Genomic DNA, 24392 nt, shown 5'->3' with positions numbered 1-24392 from the left:
AGGGTAAATGTAAACAATGTCATTATGTATCCAGGAGATACTACAAATTAGGATGGTAAGAGATGGTAGGATACTAAGAGTATTTGACATTTGTTAATGGAGTTTTCAAACTTAGCACTTTTGTTACCCTTTCTTACTAATTAAAAGATATGTGTGAGCTCTCTAAAGTCAGTGCCACTATATTCATTTTCCCACTGGACCTCTTGGAGTCTCCATGCCTGAGAAAGGGAAGGAAGCTAATTGGGAAACCCATAAGAATTATATAGAGACAGTTACAGGGACATGTGACTCTATCTGTGAAAACTCAAAATGAAACAACACAGAGATGGGTTTAAAAGAAAGAATAAATGTGTCATTTTGCATGTCTGTGACTCAGACACCTGATATAAACAACTTATTAGTGGAAAGGTTTATTTTGGTTCATGGTTTTATAGAAATCAGTCCACAGTTGCTTAGCCTTATGCCCTTGGGCAAAACATCATGATGACAAGAACCTGTGGTAGAGGAGTTTCTTCAGCTCCTGAGGGACAGAAGCAGAGAGAACTCAAGGAAGAGGCTAGAATAAGGTAGCCCCAGGGGGGACCTCAGTGACCTACTTTCTTCACCTAGACCTCACCTTCTAAAGTTTCTAGAACCAAAATGGCTCTACCAACTGGGTACCTGGACTTCCACACAATTCCATAGAGAACATTTCATATTTAAAAACAAAGATTAAAGATCTTTGTCTCTGCTGCTTCCACTTTAAGTTCACTGGGCAGAAGCTGTCCTTCAAAAACCCTATTCACTGGCAGTGCTGAATATCTTGACAATAAATTCACATATTCAGATTGTCATGTGTGTGGCTTTCATCTGTCATTTCAATAGTAAAAATAGTAAATGAATCTTGATATCTAAATAAAGCCATGACTCTAACTAAAATGGGTTTTAAAATCATATCTAAAAGCCATACTTCACCAACTTTCTTCATACAAAATATATGTCAGGCACTCATCAAAAATTGACTTTCATATTGAATAGATGCTATATATTCTGTCAAAACGCACATCTATTCTGACACTAGGTTTCCTTCTCATTTTATGTTACAGTTTTTAAAAAGATGTGGACCCAAACTACAAACACATAATTAACATTTTGTGATGATTAAATCCTAATCCTCAGGCTTCCATTGTGCCAGTGGAAAGATAGTCCACCCTGCAGGATTTTGTTCATTCCCTTAAATTTAAAATCCACACATATACTGATGTTCTTTGTTCTCTTCCCTAAGTCCCAAACTTACCCTTCCCCACTTTATATTTCCCCTAGAGGTCCAAGAGGCATCTTAAACACCATAAATCTCAAGGTTGCATCTATAATTATAACCCCAAACCACTCTTTCTTCAAGAATTTCTCATCTCCTTAATTTCAATCACCCATTTTTTTCAGATTCACCAACAGACAGTTGCATTTACTCTCAACCATACGAACTGTCATAATTGAATTCTGTTGATTCCATGTCTATAGTGTTTCTGTGGTATGCCCTTGGGCAAAAGCAATTTACCTCAAAATGTTATTTCTCCTTTGAAAAATACCCTGAAGATCAACATTTAGCCTCACCAGAGTATGCTTGGTTGGCAGTCAGGCTCACTGAGCTACAGGCAATCAGAAAACATTCACACTCTGCTGTCCCCACTACGCCATAAAGCCTTAACAAATTCTCCCCAGTCCCGTCTGATCAGCCACAGTGGTGGAGTCTGGTTTCTTCCTCTAGCAGAGTACATGTGCAGGCCCCACATATGTCCAAATTAAAATAATCAGGGAATGGCTTCCTGGGTCAGCTCTCAGAGTCAACCTAATTAGCTAAGTTCTGAAGATGGGAGATTTGGATTAAAAGGGGGCTAATTGGGCAAATGAACTTTAGATGTAATCTCAATATACCACTCTGATTTCTCAACTTCTGATTCTGGTGCTTCTGTCCCCCATAAACTCTGTGGTGCTAATTGCTGTGGGATGAGCTGAGCTGAATTCAGCATGCTGATTAGAAAATGTGCTGACCCACAAGCATTTCCAGAGTGAGCTAAAAGCATCGGAGTGCGCTCTTTAAGTCAGCTTCACTAATAAAGTTGGAGTTTTTCCCCAAATTTTGACTTAACATTTAAAACATGTCAAAGGACATGTGTATATGTTAACTACTAAGAATTATAGGCTAGAAATAGTTGAAAGTAGTGACATATATTTCATCTATATATAAGAATATTTGTTTTTGAATATGTTGCTCTTTCTGGTACTTTTACTGAAATATCTCTCCTGTGAGTAAATTGTATTGGGAAATATCAAGAATATCAGGTAGGAGTGGCATGCTACTCTTTTAAAGATATATTTATGTTTAACATTTGAGAATCTCATCCATGTTCATGATGTGTTTTGATCAGACTCATGCTCCACACACTCTCAAACTCCACTCATGCCATCACCACTTTCCCTACTTATCACAAGTATTTTTTAATGTGGAGTCTAATTAGTGCTGCCAGTATATGCATCGGTTATAATTTTTGGATGTTGTATATGGAGTGAGACTTGAGCAAAAGTTGTTTGTCTTGGGAAAAGTCCAGTCCAACCTTGAACATGCAATTCTCCTGAATCGGCCTCCTAGTTCTAGGATTATAGACATATCCTTCTGTACCTAGCTCCTAGATGGCAAATGTCTTCACAAGTTCTCTAAACTCTCCATGAAGAAATGAGCTATACAATTAGTGAACAATGATACGCTGTTAAAATTCAGTTTAATGAAAAATACTGGATCATGTGAACATAATTCTAAAGCATCCTTACAATCCCACAACTGTTCCCATTCTTATGCTCCAATTGTAGCACTTTTAGGTGGTGCTAGGGATTAATCCCAGGGCTGTGAACAAGCTAGACAAATGCTCCACCATTGAGCTATGTTCCCAGCCTTAATCGAAGTAAAAATTTGTCATGAAACAAAATGTAATCTGTCCAAATAGTTTTTAAATATGTCTATAAGTTACATGGTATTCCTCCCTCCAGAATATGGAGCTTAAATCTTCTTTAAGTATGAGCTAGGCTTAGTAAATCACATCTAATGAATAAAATACTGCAAAATTACCATGTATAACTAGATTTCTACAAGCAGCTTCTGCCTTATTCTCTTGATCTGTGGGATGTCACTGGCCACGTCATGAGAACACTCAAGCTGCCCTCCAAAGAGGTCAACATAGTAAAGAGCTGAGGCCAAATCTACCATCCAACAAGGACTGAGGCACCATGCAGGAGCCATATAGTGTACTTAGAAGCTGATCCCTCAGCTGCAGAAATACCTCCAGAAGACTGCAGTCCAAACCGATCCTGACCCTGCAACTTCAAATGAATCCCAAGCCAAGACCATCTAGCTTAATCAGCTCCCAAAGTCCAGACCTATGGAAACTGGGAAATAGAAGGTTGTTGTTTTAGACTATGACAATGTGAAGTATGTCTTCAGAGGAATTATTAATGCGATAGCCTAACTAAATGCACACTTTCTTATGTAGTTTACCACCACCCTCCAAGAATTACTTAATGATTTTGAAGGAAAATGTTGTTCTTTAGGCTTTATGTAAGGGGGGAAAAATGCCTTCAAGTCTGGCTCAGGGATCACATTCTCAAACACAAATTAGGATTTCACTCAAGAAAGAAGGTATGTTTTATAAACTCTTTGAGCAAGCTGTAATACTGCTTTGGAATATGAACACTGGTTCTGAGACTCAACAGCTCTCCTTCCCTAAATTATCCCTTTCCCTTTATCACTATCCAGTTCACCCTTGGCTCCTCCAAAGAGAAATGCAAAGAGAACATAGCGCTCTGTCCTGTCCCTTCCCTCAGAGCTATTATTAGAAAAGTTTATCCAGCAGATTTTTCACCCTGATCAATGATTTCAGATATTATGAGGTCTGCCCTACAAAGCCAAGTTGTTCTGGGATATGTATGAGAGTCATCAAGGGAAGAGCTATGGTTTTGTTTCCCCACACCAGCTGAGGCATGCTAGCTTGAGTTGTCTTCTTACCTCCTCTCAAGGAAGGAAGCTGTGTTAACTCTACAGGCACTTAGTAAGACATGAGGTACTTTCGTCCCCAGGTCACTTGTAAATGAGCTTTAACAGCAGATTGAGTGGTATGTACACCCTCTGAGGGCCTCAACATGGTGGGGTCATCTCAGAGGTAAAAATCCTGAGGTGAAGAAAAAGGTTGTGTTCCATAACGGTCAGTTGTGCAATGATCCGGCCTCATTTATGGGAGGTCACCTTTCTTACATCAGTATTTCCTCATAGTATGAATAGGTGGCTAAGCGAATGAAATGTTGCTCTCCCTGCTCAGCAGCTACAAATAACTTTGAGGGTTGTCCTTTCCAGTGCGAGGGACACCAGGCCTCTCTCTTCCTCAGGTGAAAGTGTGGAGGAAAATGCCAGTGTTGTGGTCAAGCTGCTCATCAGACGTCCTGAGTGCTTTGGGCCAGCGCTGAGGGGTGAAGGAGGAAATGGACTGCTAGCCGCCATGCAGGGCGCCATTAAGATCTCAGAGAACCCTGCACTCGACCTCCCCTCCCAAGGTTACAAGACGGAAGTGTAAGTGAATGACTCCAGTGTGTGAGCACTTGGTAGGCTGCCAAATACTGTCAGTCGGTGAATCGCTAGGGTGGCCTCAGGAAGTTTTCCTGGTAGAAAGAGCACAGATGTTTCATGGTGGTTAAAACATTTCAAATCACTTTGTCAGGCCCAGTTATTGTTATGACTTGCCCAGAGCGCCTAGGGATCAGTACCAGCTTCTTCCATTTCTTTATAACATTTGGCACAGCTGGCAAACCACTGGGGCAGCAAAGCCTTCTAGTTTCTGCAGCACCTGCCTACAGTGTCACCTCAGGAGGATTTCTCAGGAAAGAGTGTTTAGTGTTTGGATCCTTGCAGATGACTGTGGGGTTTAAAGGTTCAGAGTTTAGTTGGTACAGTGTCTGTCTTGCCACTTTCCCTCTATCGTGTCCAGTAGTCATTTGCATTTCTATATATAGTTTATACTGCACAATCTGTAGAATGTGTGTAACCCACCAGAGTTGACTCTCCAAACGATTGGCTTTTTTCTGATAGATCATTTAGTAGACCAGAGATAACTCAAAATATATTTGTCTCAACCTTCTTGTATAAAGCCAAGACCCTAAGTAGTATAGTTTGATAACCTCATAGCCAGAATGTGAACATAGCCCTCCTGACTCCTTGTCCAACTGACTTTCCATGGACATTCAGAGAGGAAGAAGGAATGAATGAATGGTGGCTAGTACCGAAACTCATGTTTCAAGGTTCATGGGATCCTAAAGCTATCATGGAAAATATTTGGGTCCTTTGAGCATAATGTCTAAAACCACCCCATCAGCTTCTGAAGTGGGAAACTGTGAGGAAAGTCTGTTCAACCCGAATAGAGTGATTTTAATAAGTGGTGCCTGCCTAACAGCATGGCAGTCTCTCACTCACCTCCCCCTTGTTGATTCTATCTCTGCAGCTCAGAGGACGATGAGGAGGAGGAAGAGACTGTGCACATGGGCAATGCAATTATGTCATTTTACTCAGCTCTCATCGATCTACTGGGCCGCTGTGCTCCTGAGATGCACGTAAGTGATGGTTTGCTGACAGCTGCTTGGAAGAGTCTGGGTCAAGAACAGCAGAGAACCCCAGATGGAGTTCCTTCATCTGTGCATGGCATTTACTAGCAAGCTTCTCTTTGGGTTCCTTTTAGCCTTCCAAAATGAGACTTCCATGACCCTGAGCTGGGTCAAAACGTGGCTAACCTGATTTTTTGGCCAGTCCATTGTGAACAGCCTCATGAGTGCCATCAGGGACACTCTGTGTGGGAAATACTGTCTTGCTGACCATGGCTTTGGGCTCTAGGAAACAGTCAGTTTTGCAGGCATACACACAAAAATGGTTCTGTCTGATAAATGTCTTCTCAGACCGCCAGTTTTGGTCTAAAAAGTATTCATTCCCTTCTGGTTTTTACCCCTGCTGATGGGATAGTTGGTGTTATTTCACACAAAGCCTCACTCTGAAATTAAAAGGAAATACTCTTCTTAAAAAGGAAAGTCTAAATATTGGTGTTGGAGGCTGATGAGAATCTCAAGAATTCCAGTTCCTTCTGTGACATACTAGCCCTACCTCATCAGCCTGCCTTTACACTCCAGCTCCTTCAAGCAAAGAGAGGGACTCAGAAGGAAGCCAGGGATACAGCAGGATGTCTATAACTTGGAGAAGAGTCAGACTCTTTTTGTTCATACTCTAGTTCTCTTGATCACTTTGTATTACTTCTGGAAGCAAGTTACTAGTTGGCATGCTCACAAAAAGACAGCATGTGAGAGCTTATTCACCAGAGCCTGCCTGAGAAAGAAATAAATACCTCCCCTTCTGCCTACCATCTCCCTCCCTATTCACACACACACACACACACACACATATACACGTGCGCGTGCACATACTCATACACACACATACACACATGCCTACACACCTTCTCAGAACCCCTCCCTGGCTCCTTATCCTTCTACAGAGAGATAGGGGTAAGTTGCATAATTACTGACACCCCACCGGAAAGAGAGGTGGCCGGAGAGTAGATGAATAGGATCCTGCTTTCTCTGGGGTCACTGAGCCCCATGTCTCAGAATGAATGAAGGCATCAGTCCACCTGGGGTAGATCTGACCCTGTGCTCCTGGACAGTTACTTCTCAGCAAAAGGTCCACTGCCCCCCTTCAAAGACCTTTGCTGCAGAAAGATGGACATGCATACTCATGTATATACTGAGTGACCAATTGTTATGTTTATGAATAAACCTAGTCTCCTTGGGATGACTCCAACGAAACACTCAAATTATCTTTGACAATGTCTAGATTCTTCCTGTCCACCCCAACATTCTTCAAGCTCAGAAGAAATTGAAATTTGTAGGTCATTTTCTCATTGGCTACCATTCTGGAATCTGGTATTGTGAACACATTGTCAGCACTTCTGACATTGCTGTGAGGGCTCCCTGCTGAGAGTTGATACCTTAACTGCTGTGGGTTTCAGCCTCAGTAAAGAAGGAATGTGACATTGAATGAGCCTTCAAAGGACTTCCCCCCTCAGTCTCCCTTCAAGAGGAAGTTTCTCTTTTCCTGTAGCCACATATATCAATAGCAATAGGGGAACTCTAAAACAGCCCCCTGCCGGTAGGACCATTGTCCTGCCATAAATTAGGAGGCATGGGGACTTCATCTCTCTAATCTCTTTCCTGTGTGACAGCTCATTCAAACAGGAAAAGGGGAAGCCATCCGGATTCGGTCCATCCTGCGCTCTCTGGTCCCCACAGAAGACCTGGTTGGGATCATCAGCATTCCCCTGAAACTGCCCTCCCTGAACAAAGGTAGGGAAGCAACCTTGGGCTAAGCCTGCCCTCTAGTGCTGGCCTGCTCAGCAGCCGGACTCTGCCAGATGACAAAGCAGGCTGCCGGGGAAATGCCTTGCTCTTTTTCCAATGATGAATTTTCTGTGTCAGGATGGCCGAATCTGTGGCCCTCAGATACACACTGACCTCACCATTCTGGGACCAGGGGACCACTTTTAACCTTCTGAAGGGTGATAAAATGAGCAGGAGACAGCCCTTACCATGGCCTGACTTCTCCCTTGCCAGTGCGCCCTAGGAGAGTGAGGCAGTCGGTAGACACACAGGCTGTCTTCTGCCATGGACCTGAAAGACCTCAGAGCCCAGGATAAGTTATCCCCCATGCTGCTTGTGGCATTTGACACCTGCATCCTGATTCTGAGTCACCCTCCCTGGTCTTCAGGAACATGATGGAATTTAAAAGATGGCATGAGTCTGGCTGCTGCAGAACTTCCCAACTTGCCTCTCCATGGAACACCTTCAAAGGATATTCTAATATGCTTATGTAGTAGGGGCTCACAGACAAATTAATATGGAAATTGTTGGAGAATATGCATTGTATAAAATGTTCAAGAACATGTGCCACTTTTATGCCTTCATAAAGCACAGTCGAATAATAGTGTGTCTGAGGAAACAGGATAAAGAAAATAGATGCTAAACTCCCTGTTTCTCAATGATGTGGTACTTCTTTTAGCACAAACACTTGCTGAATCCCACAGAAATAGTAGTCATCAAGGTACCATGACTGCGTGTGAACCAAGTCAGCCTCAGACAACCAGCTCCCAGCCTTCCTTTTGCCTAGGGATGAGAGGCTGTCATGGTGCCCTTCCCCCTTACCAGCGCACACTGACTTCTGGGCAGAAGGAGCCCTGATGGGCAGCACTTCAGCTCTGTGCCTCTTGGGACGCCTCAGGAAGTCTACTCCAGCTCAGTACTCACATAGGCTGTCACTCTTCTTGGTCATTTGGGGGTCTCTTTTCTACTTTTTTGGTGCAACACCAGAGAGAAAAGGCCACTTTTCATCCTCCCTAAATATTCCTTTTATTCTCCATGTCAAGAAGTTTTATTTTCCCTATGGATTCCCCACTTCATCCTTCAGCCAGTTTGTTTTTTGGTTTTTGTTTGTTTGTTTGTTTGTTTGTTTTCATTCAAATAAGACTGCAATGACAGAGTAATTTGGTCTGTCACCTAGTGCAAACACTGAAGGAGTACTTGCTATGTGGTGTGACATATTATGAAATTTAATCTACTTTCTTAGCGTTTTACCCTTCACATCATCCACCAAAAGAGCAATATCTCAAGCCTTAATTTCCTAGAAATTTCCCAATATTCCCACAGTAGGTGACGTCATGCTATCAATGTGGTATCTCAGAACATGGGGTTGGAAAGAGAAGGCATAAAGCACACCACCATGTTGTATTTCAATATATAAATTATGGCTGATATAAGTGAGTATACTTTATAGTAGAGTTAGAAATTAATAAACTGTGGGTTACCTTTAAAAATATAATCTACTTCACTGTAAATTTAAACTTTCACTAAAAATGTGTTTAATAATAAGCTCATAGAAATTTGACAGTTGCTTCTCCCACCCTAGTTTAGGCTTCTTCCAACTTAGTTCTTATTTCTAAACTTCCTGTTGCCTATCACAACACGCTATAGACAGACAAGGTCTATGCTGTGTTTTCAAACTGCATAAACAGGAAACAGGAAATGATATGTTCTGTCTTTCAGATGGATCAGTCAGTGAGCCAGACATGGCAGCCAACTTCTGTCCTGACCACAAGGCACCCATGGTGCTCTTCTTGGACCGTGTTTATGGAATTAAAGACCAAACCTTCCTGCTCCACTTGCTGGAAGTTGGGTTTTTACCTGACTTGCGAGCATCTGCATCTCTAGATACAGTAAGTAGCTAAAATAAAGGATATAGAAGATAATTCCCCTCATGGCTAAGTTAGTGACATTGGACTTATGAACACATATTTTCTGCCTACTTGATGGCCGTATTTTAATGGTTAGCTTAAGAAAGAGAAAAGCAAAGGTATCAAAAACTAGAAGATCTTAATTTATTGGTCCAAAAACTTACATGTAGGCAAATTTTCCCTTAATTATCTGTTCCAGTCCCTTCCATTGATGTTTCTCAAACCTTGGTGCACTATTTCTTGAGGAACTGGGGAGAAGGAACCAGACTAAGATATTCATCATAGAATGTTTTCATAGCATATCTGGCTACCAATCAGATACCAGGAGCAATTTTTCTATTCTCCAGCTCCTGATTACAACTAGTTATAGACATCACCAAAGGTCCCCCAGGAGACAAAAGAAAAAATGCCACTCCTGTGAGAGTATGGCTCTGTTGCTTACAGAAAAGGCTGGCTAGAAGCATTTCAGGCTAGAGATACTCTTCCCCTTCTCAATTACTTTGCCTCATGCTCTGACCATCAGGAAGGACAGTCTGTCTATAGCCAGGGGTGGGACAGGAGTCAGTGTAAGAGGCCAAGGGCAAAGGCACAGTTGGAAATCAAAGCTGGGGTAAAGCAGTCCAGCATCCACAGGCATCAAGACAAGAAGTGACTGACCATAAAAGTTGCCAGCTGTCATATCTGTATCTTGAGGTGGAGGGAGGAGAAGGATGCAACAAGCTAGATCTGCTTAATTCCAAAAATCTATCTTCTTATAGGCTTGGTTACAGTTAGGTTTCTTAAGGGCTCCACCTAGTGTTCAATAGGCAGAAGTGCAAGCTCTGAAGTGAGGGGTTTGCTGCCTGGACCTGCATTCATTCACTCATGAAGACATGGCATGAAAATGAGGAGGGGTCTGCCAACAAAGGAGTCAGGGCCATGGGCTCCTTTTATAGCTTCACAGTACCCCCTACCACTATTCTTGTTTGGAGCTTTTTTGTAAGTCTGTAGGTTTTTAAAATACCTTTTAAAATTTGTGGACTTCTAAATTTCCAGATTAAAGCATTGATTGATTGATTGATTGATTGATTGATTGATTGATTGATTGATTGATTGATTGAGTTCAAAAAACAGCTTCTATTCTAGCATTTGATGTTTGATCACATGCTGCCTGAAACACCATCTGACCCTCCAAAAAATAGGGAGATTTTTATGTTCAATTCTTCATCTGAGAACTTTCAAGCCACAGGAATCAAAGCCCTTTTTTCTCATTTTCACTACTTAGTCTGAAAGAGATAAATGTGAAATATGAGCTATTTTTCCAGCATTGTTACCAGTGTCTCCAGAAGACAAACTTCTGATAATTAATACAAACACCCAGAAATGTAAGAGTTCAAAGAAAACAGTTTTTCAAATCATTAGTTATAGGAAACGTTCATTCAGATATAATAGCTGTGATAATTGTAGGAAATAATGACATTTTATCTCTGTGGGTCTCGAGGCTTCTTTTGAAATCCTTCAGTTTTCAACAATGATGTTAGTCACGCTTTGGCTATATTTGGTGTCACTAAATGGATCGTCCCTGAATTCAGCTTGTCCATCTAAGTTTACAAAGAAGAACACTGTGAGCAAGGATTATACCAGAGCTTTATAGAAGGTCCTCGATTGCTGTTCCTTTTTATGCTTTCTCATGCAGCGTCTGCTTCCCTTTGGTGAGGTCAACCCTCATGTCATTCATCAGGTTGTGAACTGCTCCCAGTACTTCTAACTTAACTAGTGGGCATCAGAGGTCCACATACTCTTTGTAAAGCTGGTGAATTTGAAGGACAGTGTGGTATACATCCATTTATTAACCTTAAATCACAGGAGGACACTATGTGAGACCCCTGTAAGGTGACAAGTGAGAGCTCAGGCCAGAACAAGGATGCCATAGCCTAGAACTTGGACATTCAAATATCACTTGATGCCCATCCCCTGATTTTAGTAAGAGTGTAAAAGTCTTCTTTGAGACCATTTAATGTCCATCCATTTTTACACATGTGCTTTGTTTCTGGCAGTAAGAGCTAATCTCTAAATGGGAAAGAGAGAGAGGTAGACAGGTTGTAGGGGTACCTGCAGGCTTTACAGCTGCAGGGAAATGATCTGGGTGATGGAAGAGTGAAACTCATTCAATTTAGGGGACCATTGCTGGGCCAAGACTTTGAGAGTCTGAACTAAGCTTGTTTATTTTTGCCATACTTAAGCATATTGCAGTTTTGAAAAAAAAATGGTTCCCAGGCAACAGTTAACTCAGTCCCATGAGTAAAACAAAGCTTAAATCATGTTTACATGGAAGCTCTTTACAGAGGAGTTCTTGCTGACTTAGAAACAATACTCAAGATAAGGTCTAGGGAGAACGTCTAAGGAAAGCTCAATGCCTGCAGGAGCCAGGATTTGGACTGGTCCTACAAAAACATAAAAGTCACTTAAGCTGTTGTAAAAGGTACAAATGACATCTCTCTCGCTGGGCGGTGGTGGCGCATGCCTTTAATCCCAGCACTCAGGAGGCAGAGGCAGGTGGATCTCTGTGAGTTCGAGGCTGGGCTGGACCGACAGCCTCGAAAACAATACAGAGAAACCCTGTCTCGTAAAAACCAAAAAAAAAAAAAAAAAAGATATCTCTCTCAAGGATGAGTTTTATGGCCTAGAAGCAAATCCTTTGAAGGATGCCTGCATGCTTAACTTTCCTGGCTTCTCCAGTGCTTACATGTGTGCACAAGGACTTTGCGCTCTCCAGATAGGCTGTGAGTACAGCCATGTGTAAGTTTCCCTGATCTTTCCTGGAGCTCCATGCACAAGGTCTACTGGCTACTTAGAGGTTAACTAATGCCCTCCCTCCCTTTCTTAGGTGTCCCTCAGCACCACCGAGGCTGCGTTGGCACTGAACAGGTACATATGTTCGGCTGTGCTCCCACTGCTTACCAGGTGCTCCCCTCTCTTTTCTGGGACAGAGCACTGCACCTCTCTGATTGATTCTACACTGCAGACAATATACAGGCTTTCCAAAGGACGCTCCCTCACCAAGGCACAGAGGGACACAATAGAAGAATGTTTACTTGCCATTTGCAAGTAAGTGTACCCCCCTTTGTTTTTGACTTGTGCATATGTATCCACGCCAAATGCATTTATGTGTGACACAGTTATATGATACGCAACCGTATAGTAGAATAATGCATTGTGAAACTGATTATAAAGTGTGAGGGAACTCCCAGACTTTCATTATATACCCAGTCTTCCCCTACCCCCTACCCCCGCCCTCTCTCTCTCTCTCTCTTTGTTTTTGTTTTATCAAGACAGAGTTTCTCTGTATTGTTTTGGAGGCTGCCCTGGAACTCACTCAGTAGACCAGGCTGGTCTCAAACTCATAGAGATTCGCCTGCCTCTGCCTCCCAAGTGCTGGGATTAAAGGCGTGCGCCACCAACGCCCGGCTGAGATTGGATATTTTTAAAAGACTGAAATTTCAACGCGTTTAAATCTGTAAAGACTTGAATTTTTAAAATTATTTATGACTCTAATGTGAGATCTTGGGGACAAATAAGAAAGGAAGGGTTGTGGCTTAATAGTGATGTGCTCGTGTGACAAGCTGACAAAGGGTCAATTTTGCCGGTTAGTTTTATGTAAACTTGACACAAGCTAGAGTTATCTAAAAGAAGGGAACTTAAACTGAGAAAATGTCTCCATAAGATCCAACTGTAAGGCATTTTCTTAATTAGTGATTGATGGGGGAGGGCCCAGCCCACCGTGGTCGTCCTTGCCTGGTGGTCCGGGGTTCTATAAGAAAGCAGGCTGAATGGGCCCCGGGAAGCAAACCAGTGAGAAACATCCCTCCATGGCCTCTGCATCAGCTGCTGTCTCCAGGTTCTTGTCCTATTAGAGTTCCTGTCCTGACTTTTTTTGATGATGAACAGCACTATGGAAGTGTGAGCCACATAATCCCTTTCCTCCCAACTTGCTTTTGGGCATGGTGTTTCTTCATAGCAACAGAACCCTAAGCAAGACACTGACTTACTATAAATAAATAATAAAATGCCTAGTTATGTTCAATCAGCCTGCTGTAGAACCTGGAGTCGCAGCTCAAGGGTGGCCCCACCCACAAGGAGCTGGGCCCTCCCACATCAATCGCTAATTAAGAAAATTCCTCACAGGCTTGCCCAGTCAATCTTCCGGAGGCATTTTCTCAGTTGAGGCCTCCTTCCCTAGATGATTTTAGATTGTGTCAAGTTGGTAATAAAACTAGCTGGGGCAGCCAGTCAACAGAGTCGAGGATTCATTGCCCCCTTCTTTATTCAAGTTAGTCTTGGGTGGCAGTTGCTAATTATCTGAACAGTAATAAGAAACACTGAGTCAATTTTAAGTCATGATTACTAGATTCATAGGAAGGACTGCTGCTTTGGGGACAGGTTTTGATTAGCCTTTCTCAGTCCAGGGCTTTTTGTCACAAGGCCAGTTCTTGGAAAGGCTGTGAAATAGATAGGTATTGTCCCTCTCTACCTGCATTCATCCTAACTGAGGGTGCTTTGGTGAAGCCTTTACCAACTGGTCCTGCCTCCGTAGCTCCTTAGGTTTCTATGAAAAGAATTTGGGGACTCATGAACTGAAATTTTATAGCAAACTCTCCTGTATGTGAGTGTGTGTGTGTGCATGTATGTACTGTGTGGTGTGTATGTATGTGTATGCATGTGTGTATTGTATGGTGTGTGTGTATGTGAGTGTGTGAGTGTGTATGCATGTGTGTATTGTGTGGTGTGTGTGTGAGTGTGTGTATGCATGTGTGTATTGTGTGGTGTGTGTATATGTGAGTGAGTGAGTGTGTATATGCATGTGTGTATTGTATGGTGTGTGTATGTGAGTGTGTGAGTGTGTATGAATGTGTGTATTGTGTGGTGTGTGTGTATGTGAGTGTGTGAGTGTGTGTATGAATGTGTGTATTGTGTGGTGTGTGTGTATGTGAGTGTGTGAGTGTGTGTATGCATGTGTGTGTTGTGTGGTGTGTGTGTGTATGCATATGTGTATTGTGTGGTGTGTGTATGTGAGTCTGTGTTTGTGTGAGTGTGTGTGTTTGTGTGAGTGAGTGTGTGTATGCATGTGTATATTGTGTGGTGTGTGTATGTGATTGTGTGTGTGTATACATGTGTGTATTGTGCGGTGTGTGTGAATGTATATGTATTCATGTGTGTATTGTGTGGTGTGTGTATGTGAGTGTGTGTATACATGTGTGTATTGTGTGGTGTGTGTGAGTGTGTATGTATTCATGTGTGTATTGTATGGTGTGTGTATGTGAGTGTGTGTGTTTGTGTGAGTGAGTGTGTGTGTATACAAGTGTGTATTATGTGGTGTGTGTGTATGTGTGTGTTCATGTTCTGGAGAGAATCCATAGGTCCCTCTGGACTTTAGTTTGGCATCTGAAGAATAAAAGGTAACTCTCCTATCTCTCCTTTCTCTATCTCAGAATTTACTGCACCAAATACCACAGTTGTGAACTCTGTAATTTGATGTATTTCTTTAATGAACTTTTAGTTGCTGTGTTTGCCATTTACAGAGTTGCCTTGAGAACAAAAGCCCAAAGAAATAGTTCCAATAGTATGACATTCCTTGGTTCAGATTGTAACCAGGGAGACTTTATTTAGGGTTGCCTTCAGACTATACCAGTAGGTGGCCTCAGATTCCACCTCTGTAGCTGATCAGTTTTATCTTCTCCCTTTGCAGTTACAGAGTGAGACCCTGTCTTAAAGAAAATTCTTAGCTCTTAGAAGTCCTTAGAGATGGCTGAGATGCCAGCTGTGCCTTCTTTCTGTTACATACTTTGCATGTGATCACTGGATGCATTTTCAACACATACAGATCCTAGAGCATGTTGATTCATGATAGCTGGAATTTAATCTTAACTATCCCAATTCATTAGCACATATCTCTTTTTTATATTTTAACCATATTCCACTTTTAAATGGAGGGCTTTACCATACACTGTCATTTATCAAGATCTGTGTTGAGACTCTGCTTTGATGCTTAACTCTAATTTATGACTCTTTTTAAATGCTATGTTTTATTATTGCATGTTAATGGTGTGTATGTATGTATGTATGTGCGTGTGCGTGCATGCATGCATGCGTGTGCCTGTGCCTGTGTCCTCATGTGTCCTCTGCTACAGGTCATATATAGAGATTCTAGAACAGCTTTCTTGAGTTGATTCTCTCCTTCCTCTCTGGGATGGGGAGGGGATCAAATTCAGGTTTGTTCACCAAGTGCCCTTCCCCAGTAAGGCCTCTAGGTGGCGCTAATGTACATGTTTGGTTCCCTTTTGTTTTCCCTTCCTCCTCTTTCCACCATTTGGTATTTACTTTGTCCCATCTTTCCGTTTTCTTTCCCTGAATCACAGTCACTTGAGACCTTCCATGTTACAGCAACTCCTACGACGTCTGGTTTTTGATGTGCCACAGCTCAGCGAGTACAGCAAAATGCCTCTTAAGGTAAACATCCCCATCACCACCGAAGTGCAGTCAACGGCACAAGAGATGTTTTGGGGGCTACACAGAGTGTACACAATTAGAGAAGCAAAGAGTGTGACAGACTCACAAGGTGCAGTGCGCAAAACCAATCAGTAGCTTGAATCTTCAACTTCAAAATCCCGGGCTGCTTGTTGTTACCTGCTGTGGTTCCCTTGAGTTACCTTCACTACTTGATTTTTAATCAGAGTTTGCTAAGGAGACTTGGATTTTATCCTTTCTTACCCTATCTAGGTTTTTAAAATATTTCTAGCTTCAAAAGGCTTTGAAATCCCTGTGGGTTTTCCTTTCTTCTTTGAAATTAATACTTACTATTTTCTGTGTGCCAGTGTTTTGCCTACATGTACGTACGGCTGGGCAACACCTGCATGCAGTACCGGCAGAGGCCAGAAGAGGGTGTCAGATTCCCTGGGACTGGAGATGGTTGTGAGCCTCTGCATATATTCCAGGAATTAAACCAGTGTCCTCTGGAAGAGCAGCCAGTGCTCTTAACCACTGAGCCATTGTTCCAGCCCTCCATGTGTTCTTTCAAAGGACCTAAAATGTCCCTTTCCATACTGTTTTGTGCGCCCCCCAACAGATGCTCTTTATTTCTTTTTTCTATTTGTTAATGATTTTTTTTTACTTTCTCATTGCTATGACTTCTCTATTATAGGCCCAGAGCACCTAGTCCTGGGTGGTGCCAGACTTACTGGCCACTCTAGAGGGCAGCATGTGAGCTTCCCTCTTAGGCTCTACCTTACTTGGAAATGCAAAAAGTGTCAGCAGACACCACACACTGACAATTTCCTCTTCTTCTTCTTCTTCTTCTTCTTCTTCTTCTTCTTCTTCTTCTTCTTCTTCTTCTTCTTCTTCTTCTTCTTCTTCTCCTTCTCCTTCCCCTTCTCCTTCTCCTTCTCCTTCTCCTTCTCCTTCTCCTTCTCCTTCTCCTTCTTCTTCTTCTTCTTCTTCTTCTTCTTCTTCTTCTTCTTCTTCTTCTTCTTCTTCTTTAAGAAATAGTTCAAGCGGGGTCCTAAGGGGATATTTTATTGGGGTAACCAGAATGCTCAGAAGCCTTTGGGTCAATCCTATAACCAGCAGGAAGCGTTACAGGATCACAGGTTCTCAGTCCTTCCCAGGCTAAGCTTTCCTTCTAACCTCATCAGTTTCAGGTCTTCACCTCAAAGGGTACTGTAGCTGAAGGCGTGGTCTTCACTCCTTAGCTTGGCTCTGGGCTTCTACAGACCACTGCTCCCAGCTGATGCTGGGTCCTAAGAGGCATTACCAGTGCCACTCAGTCAATTCACTTTTGCATTTCACATGAATGGCACCCCACCCCCCACTCCCCACCCCCACCCCCGCCCCTCACCCCCACCCCCACCCCCAGATGTGGCTCCTACCTCCTACCAACTGGGAAGGGATGTTACTAGTGTAATGTGCCCTCTCGTGGCCAGATATGGAATTGCTATCACATTGAGCTGTACAAAGGCCAGAGAGAACAGGAAGCCACAGACAACCATTCACATTAATCTTCAAACCCGCAATTTTCTGTTCACTGCCCCCTCCCCCACACAAGCACACCACAGGATATTCTAATCATATGTATTCATAGGAAATTATTCCCACACATGATTGACTGGTCGGCACACTGACTCCTTTCAAAAGGTAGCATTTTCTCATTGAAAACAGGACTGACTCCTCTCCATTTTTCAGTAACTACTTGGGGCACATCAGGAGGCAGGAGAGTTAATTAGGCAGATGCAACTCAGCCTCGAGCTCATTAGGTGTGAGAGCAGACTTTCCCAGAGCATCTGAAGGACCTCTTGGTTGACAGCTCTACTCCTTCAAACACTGGTTTCCTTCTCATGATTTCTCCTACTGTTTTCTTCTCCCTGCATGTCTCTGATGCTTGTCGATATCCTGGACTCCATGTGACTGGTGCCTCCTGTTCTGAAACCCCCAGCTTCTGACCAATCACTATGAGCAGTGCTGGAAGTATTACTGCCTGCCTTCAGGATGGGGGAGCTATGGGCTGGCCGTGGAGGAGGAGCTGCACCTCACTGAGAAGCTCTTCTGGGGAATTTTTGACTCCCTTTCCCACAAGGTAATGACTGCTTCCTGGAAAATAGGTGACCCCAGTGCCCAGGCACACAAGAACTCAGGAGCATTTTATGTTAATCCCCACCCCCAAAACAAAACACACCTTTCTGAATAGGAACTACCATAATTCTCAGAGTAGTCACTGAGCTGACACACACGGGAGAGCAACCACCAGAACAAATTGCAGCAGCGTTTTCTGCTTCCAGTTTTGAGTACTTACAGCCCTTGTTCTCAAGTTTGACAGCCTGGTCCCATTTCCTGTATACTCTACTTCCTGATGGTGAATGCAACCAGCTGCCTCATACTCATTCTCCACCATGCTGATCTGTTCCCCTCAAACTCCAAGACTGAATAAACTCTCCCTTCATTTCTTAAGTTACCTTTGTCTAGGATTTTTGTCACAGCAATGGGTAAACTATTAATGAAAATCTCTATCCACCACTGTAGAGTTTAGACAATCCACAAAGTTCCCTCTCCAGCCAGGTTGGGCCATTTTCCATAAGTATTCTTAGCAGGGAAGTTTATAGCCCTTCAGGCCTAGTGAAAACCATCGCATTCCAGATAGTCTTGAAATGTATGTGAAATGACATTGACTTAAACCTTTAATCTTCCTCAACTTAAAGTGAATGGTGACTTGAGGGGGCCTTACAGATTGTCATTCCACCCTCCAAGAGTACTTTAGTTTTCTGTAGAAAGTACTGAAGACGAAACAGGACAAATCCTCCTTTGTATCTGCACTTTCATTAGTGAGTGAATGGTCCTACATGACAGTGTCGTTCTGGTTTGTCTATTGGAATGCTCTCTGTTTTCCCTCACAGAAGTATGACCTGGATCTTTTCCGAATGGCCCTGCCTTGTCTCAGTGCTATTGCTGGGGCCTTGCCACCAGACTATTTAGATACAAGAATCACTGCCACATTGGAAAAACAGGTCTCCATAGATGCGGATGGGAACTTTGACCCCAAACCTATTAACACCATGAAGTAAGTTCAGAGCCACTTTTAAATTGTTTCTATATTTCATATCATAGCTAACATCTTTAAGCTATAGTAGAAACTTTCATTTTTCCCTTTCCCCTCCACCAACCTTGTTCATCATCTCCTTTGACACTACAAGTCACACCAGGAACAAGTTTAATCCAATCCATTAATAAATATGTATGTATGTACATATATATACATATATTTGGATTTTACATATTGTTTATATTTCAGGTTTTTTGAAGGGATTGATTTAATACATGAAATAAACTCACTCACAAAATAAATGTTGTCTAAGGCATTAAGAGGCCCACCCTGATAAATGATATGATTAAACTATTAATAAGTTTTTGACAAAAATCTTTGCCTTTTGTAAATTTGGCCTATACAGATATAGTAACATCAAAACAACTTCATAGTAACAGAAGAACTTCATCAAGTCCTCGGGGTGACAGCCGAATACTTGAGGTCATTCAAGAGGTTGGGTCTGCTCTTTGCCATACTAAATAATGCTAGATCTTTGGAGTCACCATATAGCAATGCCTAATAATTTCTTCCCATGAGTATCCAGAATCCTTCACCAATGCTCAACAGACCAACAGATGCTCTCAACCAACTACAGAATCCAGTGTGTTTAGCCTTGGGGCAAAATATTGCTGTGTTAAATTCCCAAGCAACCCTCCTCAGTTCTGAGTATGTGTACAGGGGCAACTGACTTCATCCTTTTGTACATTTGAGTGAAGAGTATAAAATTCCTCAGACTGAGTTGGGAAATAAGCACAATCCCATATGAACTTGGACTTATGTTTGCTGACAGTGGCTCTCAAATAGGAACCAAATCCTTCCTAGGAATGTCAGCTCTGCTAAGGTATAAAATTCATCACTGGGATGATTAAGGGCACATTCCATTGGATGAAGCCTTGAGTGAGGGGATGATGGGAAACAGATCCAGACTTCCTGCAAGGAAGACATAAAGGATGTGGTAAAAATGGCTTTAAGAGAAGTGTGCCTTGTAAAGACGCATGCATGTAAAAAAGATGATAAAGCAAATGGTGTGGTGCCTGGATATGTTATAGACATTATCAACATTACTCCAGCAACTGTGTGCCGGTGATGAGTGGCTATGTGATATTTTAACAGCCCTTGTTGCTTCAGACATACCTTTGACATCAGTGTAAGTTGAGATTCGTCCCATTTCTAAACATTAGGAGCCCTGATTACCAAGATGCAGGGTCATAACCAGAGCCTAATAAAAAGCTCACAAGTCAGGCCTCTCCAAGGACAGTGACAGTCTTCAGCTGTCTCCGTTGAATGAGTCACCTTGAGCTTCTTGCTGTCCTTGTCTCATCAAACTCTAGATTCAAGTTCCAGGGAGAATGAATTTGATCCACTCTGCCATATGTCTGACCTTGGTGACAGTGCGTCTAACATCACATGCAATACCAAAAGACCATATGATACACAGGAAAATGAAGACTGGATGAGAGCTGCTAGGCAAAGAGGAATTACAGGCATCTACTGTATTTCCAAAATTCTAGTTATAATGAGTCACTAATTCAAAATAATAGGCAACCAATATTTTGTAACATCTGACCCTCTACCTGCACAGTCTGCTGTTCTCAGACTGGAGCTATAGGATGACAAGATTCTCACTGACAGAGACCAGAGCTGACTTTGAAATCCACAATGATACTTCAGGAGAGCCCAAAACAGCTGGAGGGAGGCCACCCATGCGCAGATGTTTCTGCAGAGAAATCTTGTGATCAGACCTGGGTGGTGCCTGGAACAGAACACTGGTTTTGCCACCCCTGCTCAGTAGAATCACTGTGTCTAAAGTAGCTAAAGCTATGAGATTAGCTGTTAATAAATCTCACTAGTGACAGCCAATTGTTTCTTCTACCCACCTTTTACAATATCTAGCTAAAATGCTTATGGAGGCTGTCATTTTTTTTTCTCTCAATTCGCAGTTTTTCCTTGCCTGAAAAATTGGAATACATTGTCACCAAGTATGCTGAGCATTCTCATGATAAATGGGCCTGTGACAAGGTAGGGATTATCAGCTGATTGACAATTGTCAGGGAGGGGGAAAAATAGCCCAGGAACATTATTGGGTCGGATCCTGGAAATCTGCCTGATTTGTCTAAGTGACAGAGTCTCCATGCCAAGAGCACTTGCTGTTTCTGGGCAGCAATTTCCCAGGGTTGGTAGAGGTCAGAGAAATAGGCGTTGACAGCTGCTGGTGCTGCATTTGTAGTGTTCAGGAAAATGAACAATTCTGGAAGTGTCGATTGCTTTCTTAATCATTGCATTGCCTGAAGTTGATGCCCAAGCATGCATTTGTGTGTGTTTAACATAAATGCTTCGTCAGGGTGGGAATATGGTTAAATATTTTTTCTTTGAACACAACAGTGGACAAGAATAACTAAAATTGAAAGCCTCACTCTTGTTTTGCTTGGGAAACTGAACTGTATTCCAGGGAGGCCACATGAGGGTCTTCCTTTGGTGGGTGCCACTAGGACTTCTAGGCACTTGGTCCATCTGCTGTTTGAAATTCATCCCTATATGAGGTTAGGATGCTTAATGTGGTCAAATGCCAAAACCATGCAGGATTGGAGGAAGGCAGTGAAGGAAGGAGACCATGCTCAGCTTACAGCTTGTAGCAGAGGATGCATTTTAAAGGCAGGACCATAGACTGTCATCTGCATATAGTGCAGCCACAAATAAGGGAAGCCACATTCCCTGACCTCAGCTCTGTGTGGATCTCTGCTCAGCTCTTATCTTCTCAAGGGTTCCTACTTACACTGATGATAATAGCTGTTGAACTTCAGAATGAGCTCTACCTCATGATTCTAGACGAGGATTGGCAAGCATCTTCTGTGTAAAGGCCATGATAATAACCAAATCATCAACAATGAAATGGATAATGAACATTTGCAGCTCTGTAGGTCAGACAGTCTCTATGGCAATGACTCATTTCCACTGTCATAATGCAAAAGTAGCCACAAGCAAAACATTGACAACAAAAGGGGGCCTGTGTGGCAATAAAACTTTATATAAGAAAAAGAGGTGGCCAGCTGGATTTGCTTACTTTAGATTCTAGAGTCTAGAGCACATAGGTCTTCTCATTTCTTTTCAGTGTGGCCTCCAAATGATGTATTTTACCTCTTCAACTCTCTGAGTTTATGCAGCACTCTGTCTCCATGCCATGACTTCAGTCCCAGCTGCCATCATCTTTGGCCCAGTCCACTGTGATCTCCTGGCTGGCCGTCTCATGCGCATTTTCTCCAGTCTTTTCTTCACACCACAAGCAAGCAGTGGTTCCAGTGTGCATGTTTGGTCACGTGATGTTAATGTTCCTCCTGTCTAGCCCCCATTCCATCTTAAAATTCATTAATTCCCTAGTTCTTCTTAAAATAAAGGCCAAGTCCCCACATGGACTAACTGGTAGGCACAGCCCTGCCTGACTCTCGGTGAGAGCTCCCTTTCTCTCTGCCCATCAGTCTCTTCCTGTACTTGTAGACCCTCTGCCACACACTCTACATGTACACAAAACTCTTCCCTGACTGAGCAAGGTAGTCACTTGACATCCCCACCTCATCCTGTAGGTGACAATCTAAACATTCATTCCTAGTCTGATACTCTCCCAGAGTTCTTATATGCAGGTCATCTTAGTACCTTATTCTTCTCCTTCATAATATTTTAAAGTCATATATATATATGTGTGTGTGTGTGTGTGTAAATATATTAACATAATTTATAGCAGCTGCACATCTGTGCATTTGACACAGTCATCAGTTATATATCTACTAGTGCGTTATTTGGTTATTCTCTCCTGACACCAGTGTGAGGGTTCATGAGAGCAAAGATATATGCTTACTCACCATTGTCCAGAAGTACTGACTCCTCTGAATTCAAGCACCTCTTCCTGGGCTTGGAGAGATGGCTGGTTCAGAGCTATAAGAGCATACTACCCTTACAGAGGAACTAAGTTCAGTTCTAGTAGCCACGTCAGGCAATTCACAACTGCCTAGAACGTCAGCTTTGAGGGGATCCATCACCCTCTTCTGGCTTCTGAGGACACTGAACCACATACACAAACACATAATTAAGCATTTTAAAGTACCACTCTTCCTTTGAGAAAAACAGAATTATCCAGTCACAGTGGTACAGGTTGTACAGTTCTGTGATCGGCATGAGCAAAGGGTTAAAACATATAGGAGTATCAAATCCCATAGTTGGTGTCCAGAGACGCCATTTATGCCATTTACAGTTGGGTAGGCATTCATTGCGTTCACTACAGGGAAGTGATGAGTTTATTGCTGGGTCAGCACACGAAGACCAAGAGAGGCCAGAGATACTTTATTGGCTTTGGGGAACCACATAGCTACAACGTGGAGTAGGGCAAGGGAAGGAAGGTGGGGAATAAATGTGGAGAGGTTTACAGATTTAGAAGTCATGTGATAAGTTCCATTTTTCCCATGACGACAGGTGACAATCAGAAATCACAAGGCAATAGAGTTCTCTAGCCAGACAGTTTTGCTGAATATCACCTAACAATAGTAGAAAATGAATCCGTGAATAGGTGGCAAAATTGGAGGCAGGGAGAGCGCTTAGGAAGCTGCTACAGTCACCCAGGTGAGCTTACACTAAGAAGGAATCTGGAGAGAGTCAGCCAAAGGAGTGGGCCTACACAGATGTGAGGTGTGCAGAATAGAGTCAACAAGGACCCCCTGTTACAGAAGCTCAAGAGGTGGTGATCCCCAGGGATAAAGGAACCCAAGGAAAGGAGGTTTTGAAAGAAGTACCTGCCAGGTTCTCTTTAGACACATCAAGCAGAGTTCATACTGTTTGGAAATTAGAAGTCAGCTCTGCTTAGAAATGTTGATCTGACGTCAGTCACCAATGGTAACTGAAACCACAGACCTAGGTCAGAGCACCCAGGAAGTATGTGCCTCTTGGGAAGGAACTCTTGGGAAACGTGTACTTTTGACACATAGTTAGAGGTAGAGATTGAAAACAGAACAGGTAGATGGGAGTATTGGGGCTTTAACGCTGTGGCTCCTACTCAGCTCCACATCCACAGTTCTCAAACTCCTACTGAAGAAGGTACCCACTAACAGTGCTTTGCTGTCTTGAGCTTCCATGACCCTAAAAAGCATACACTGCTGTGATTTTGTCAAGCTGACCCTTCTTGGTGGCCGGTGGTAGATCTGGTCCCCTCTGAGTTCTGCCTACTGATCTCGCTGTGAGTTTGACACGCTGTTCTGAGGCACGGTGTTCTCAGCGTCTTTTGAAACAGCCTCCTAAGTGGCCCTGAAACATACAAGTGAAACAATGAGGAGGACAGCAGTGGGGACAAGAAGAATTGCAGGAGCGAAGGTCAGGATGCGGGAGGCACAGACTTGACAGCCTGAAAGTAGCAGTTAGACATTTGCTACGGGACTTTGTCATCTCTGTCACGATCCATT

The 24392-nt window shown here is 42.8% G+C and overlaps 1 protein-coding gene across 4 annotated transcripts in view; it reads left to right on the top strand.

Moving 5' to 3' along the window:
* The window catches only part of Ryr3 (ryanodine receptor 3), a 527473-nt gene that overhangs the window by 390759 nt on the left and 112322 nt on the right, over positions 1 to 24392 (top strand). For all 4 annotated transcript variants that reach the window (XR_005877312.1, XM_040746007.1, XM_040746008.1 and 1 more), the window contains exons 44-52: positions 4414 to 4594; positions 5520 to 5628; positions 7284 to 7404; positions 9157 to 9326; positions 12211 to 12431; positions 15740 to 15830; positions 17809 to 17949; positions 18764 to 18927; positions 20892 to 20970. Coding sequence is in view for 3 of the 4 variants with exons in the window: in XM_040746007.1 (XP_040601941.1) it covers positions 4414 to 4594; positions 5520 to 5628; positions 7284 to 7404; positions 9157 to 9326; positions 12211 to 12431; positions 15740 to 15830; positions 17809 to 17949; positions 18764 to 18927; positions 20892 to 20970 (1277 nt within the window). In the remaining variant the exon portion in view is untranslated. The remainder of the gene's footprint in view (positions 1 to 4413; positions 4595 to 5519; positions 5629 to 7283; positions 7405 to 9156; positions 9327 to 12210; positions 12432 to 15739; positions 15831 to 17808; positions 17950 to 18763; positions 18928 to 20891; positions 20971 to 24392) is intronic.

This window comes from Mesocricetus auratus, unplaced genomic scaffold (assembly GCF_017639785.1).
Source record: "Mesocricetus auratus isolate SY011 unplaced genomic scaffold, BCM_Maur_2.0 Super-Scaffold_100004, whole genome shotgun sequence".
In the NCBI taxonomy this organism is placed as follows: domain Eukaryota; kingdom Metazoa; phylum Chordata; class Mammalia; order Rodentia; family Cricetidae; genus Mesocricetus; species Mesocricetus auratus.
This window is presented reverse-complemented; position numbering and strand designations above follow the sequence as displayed.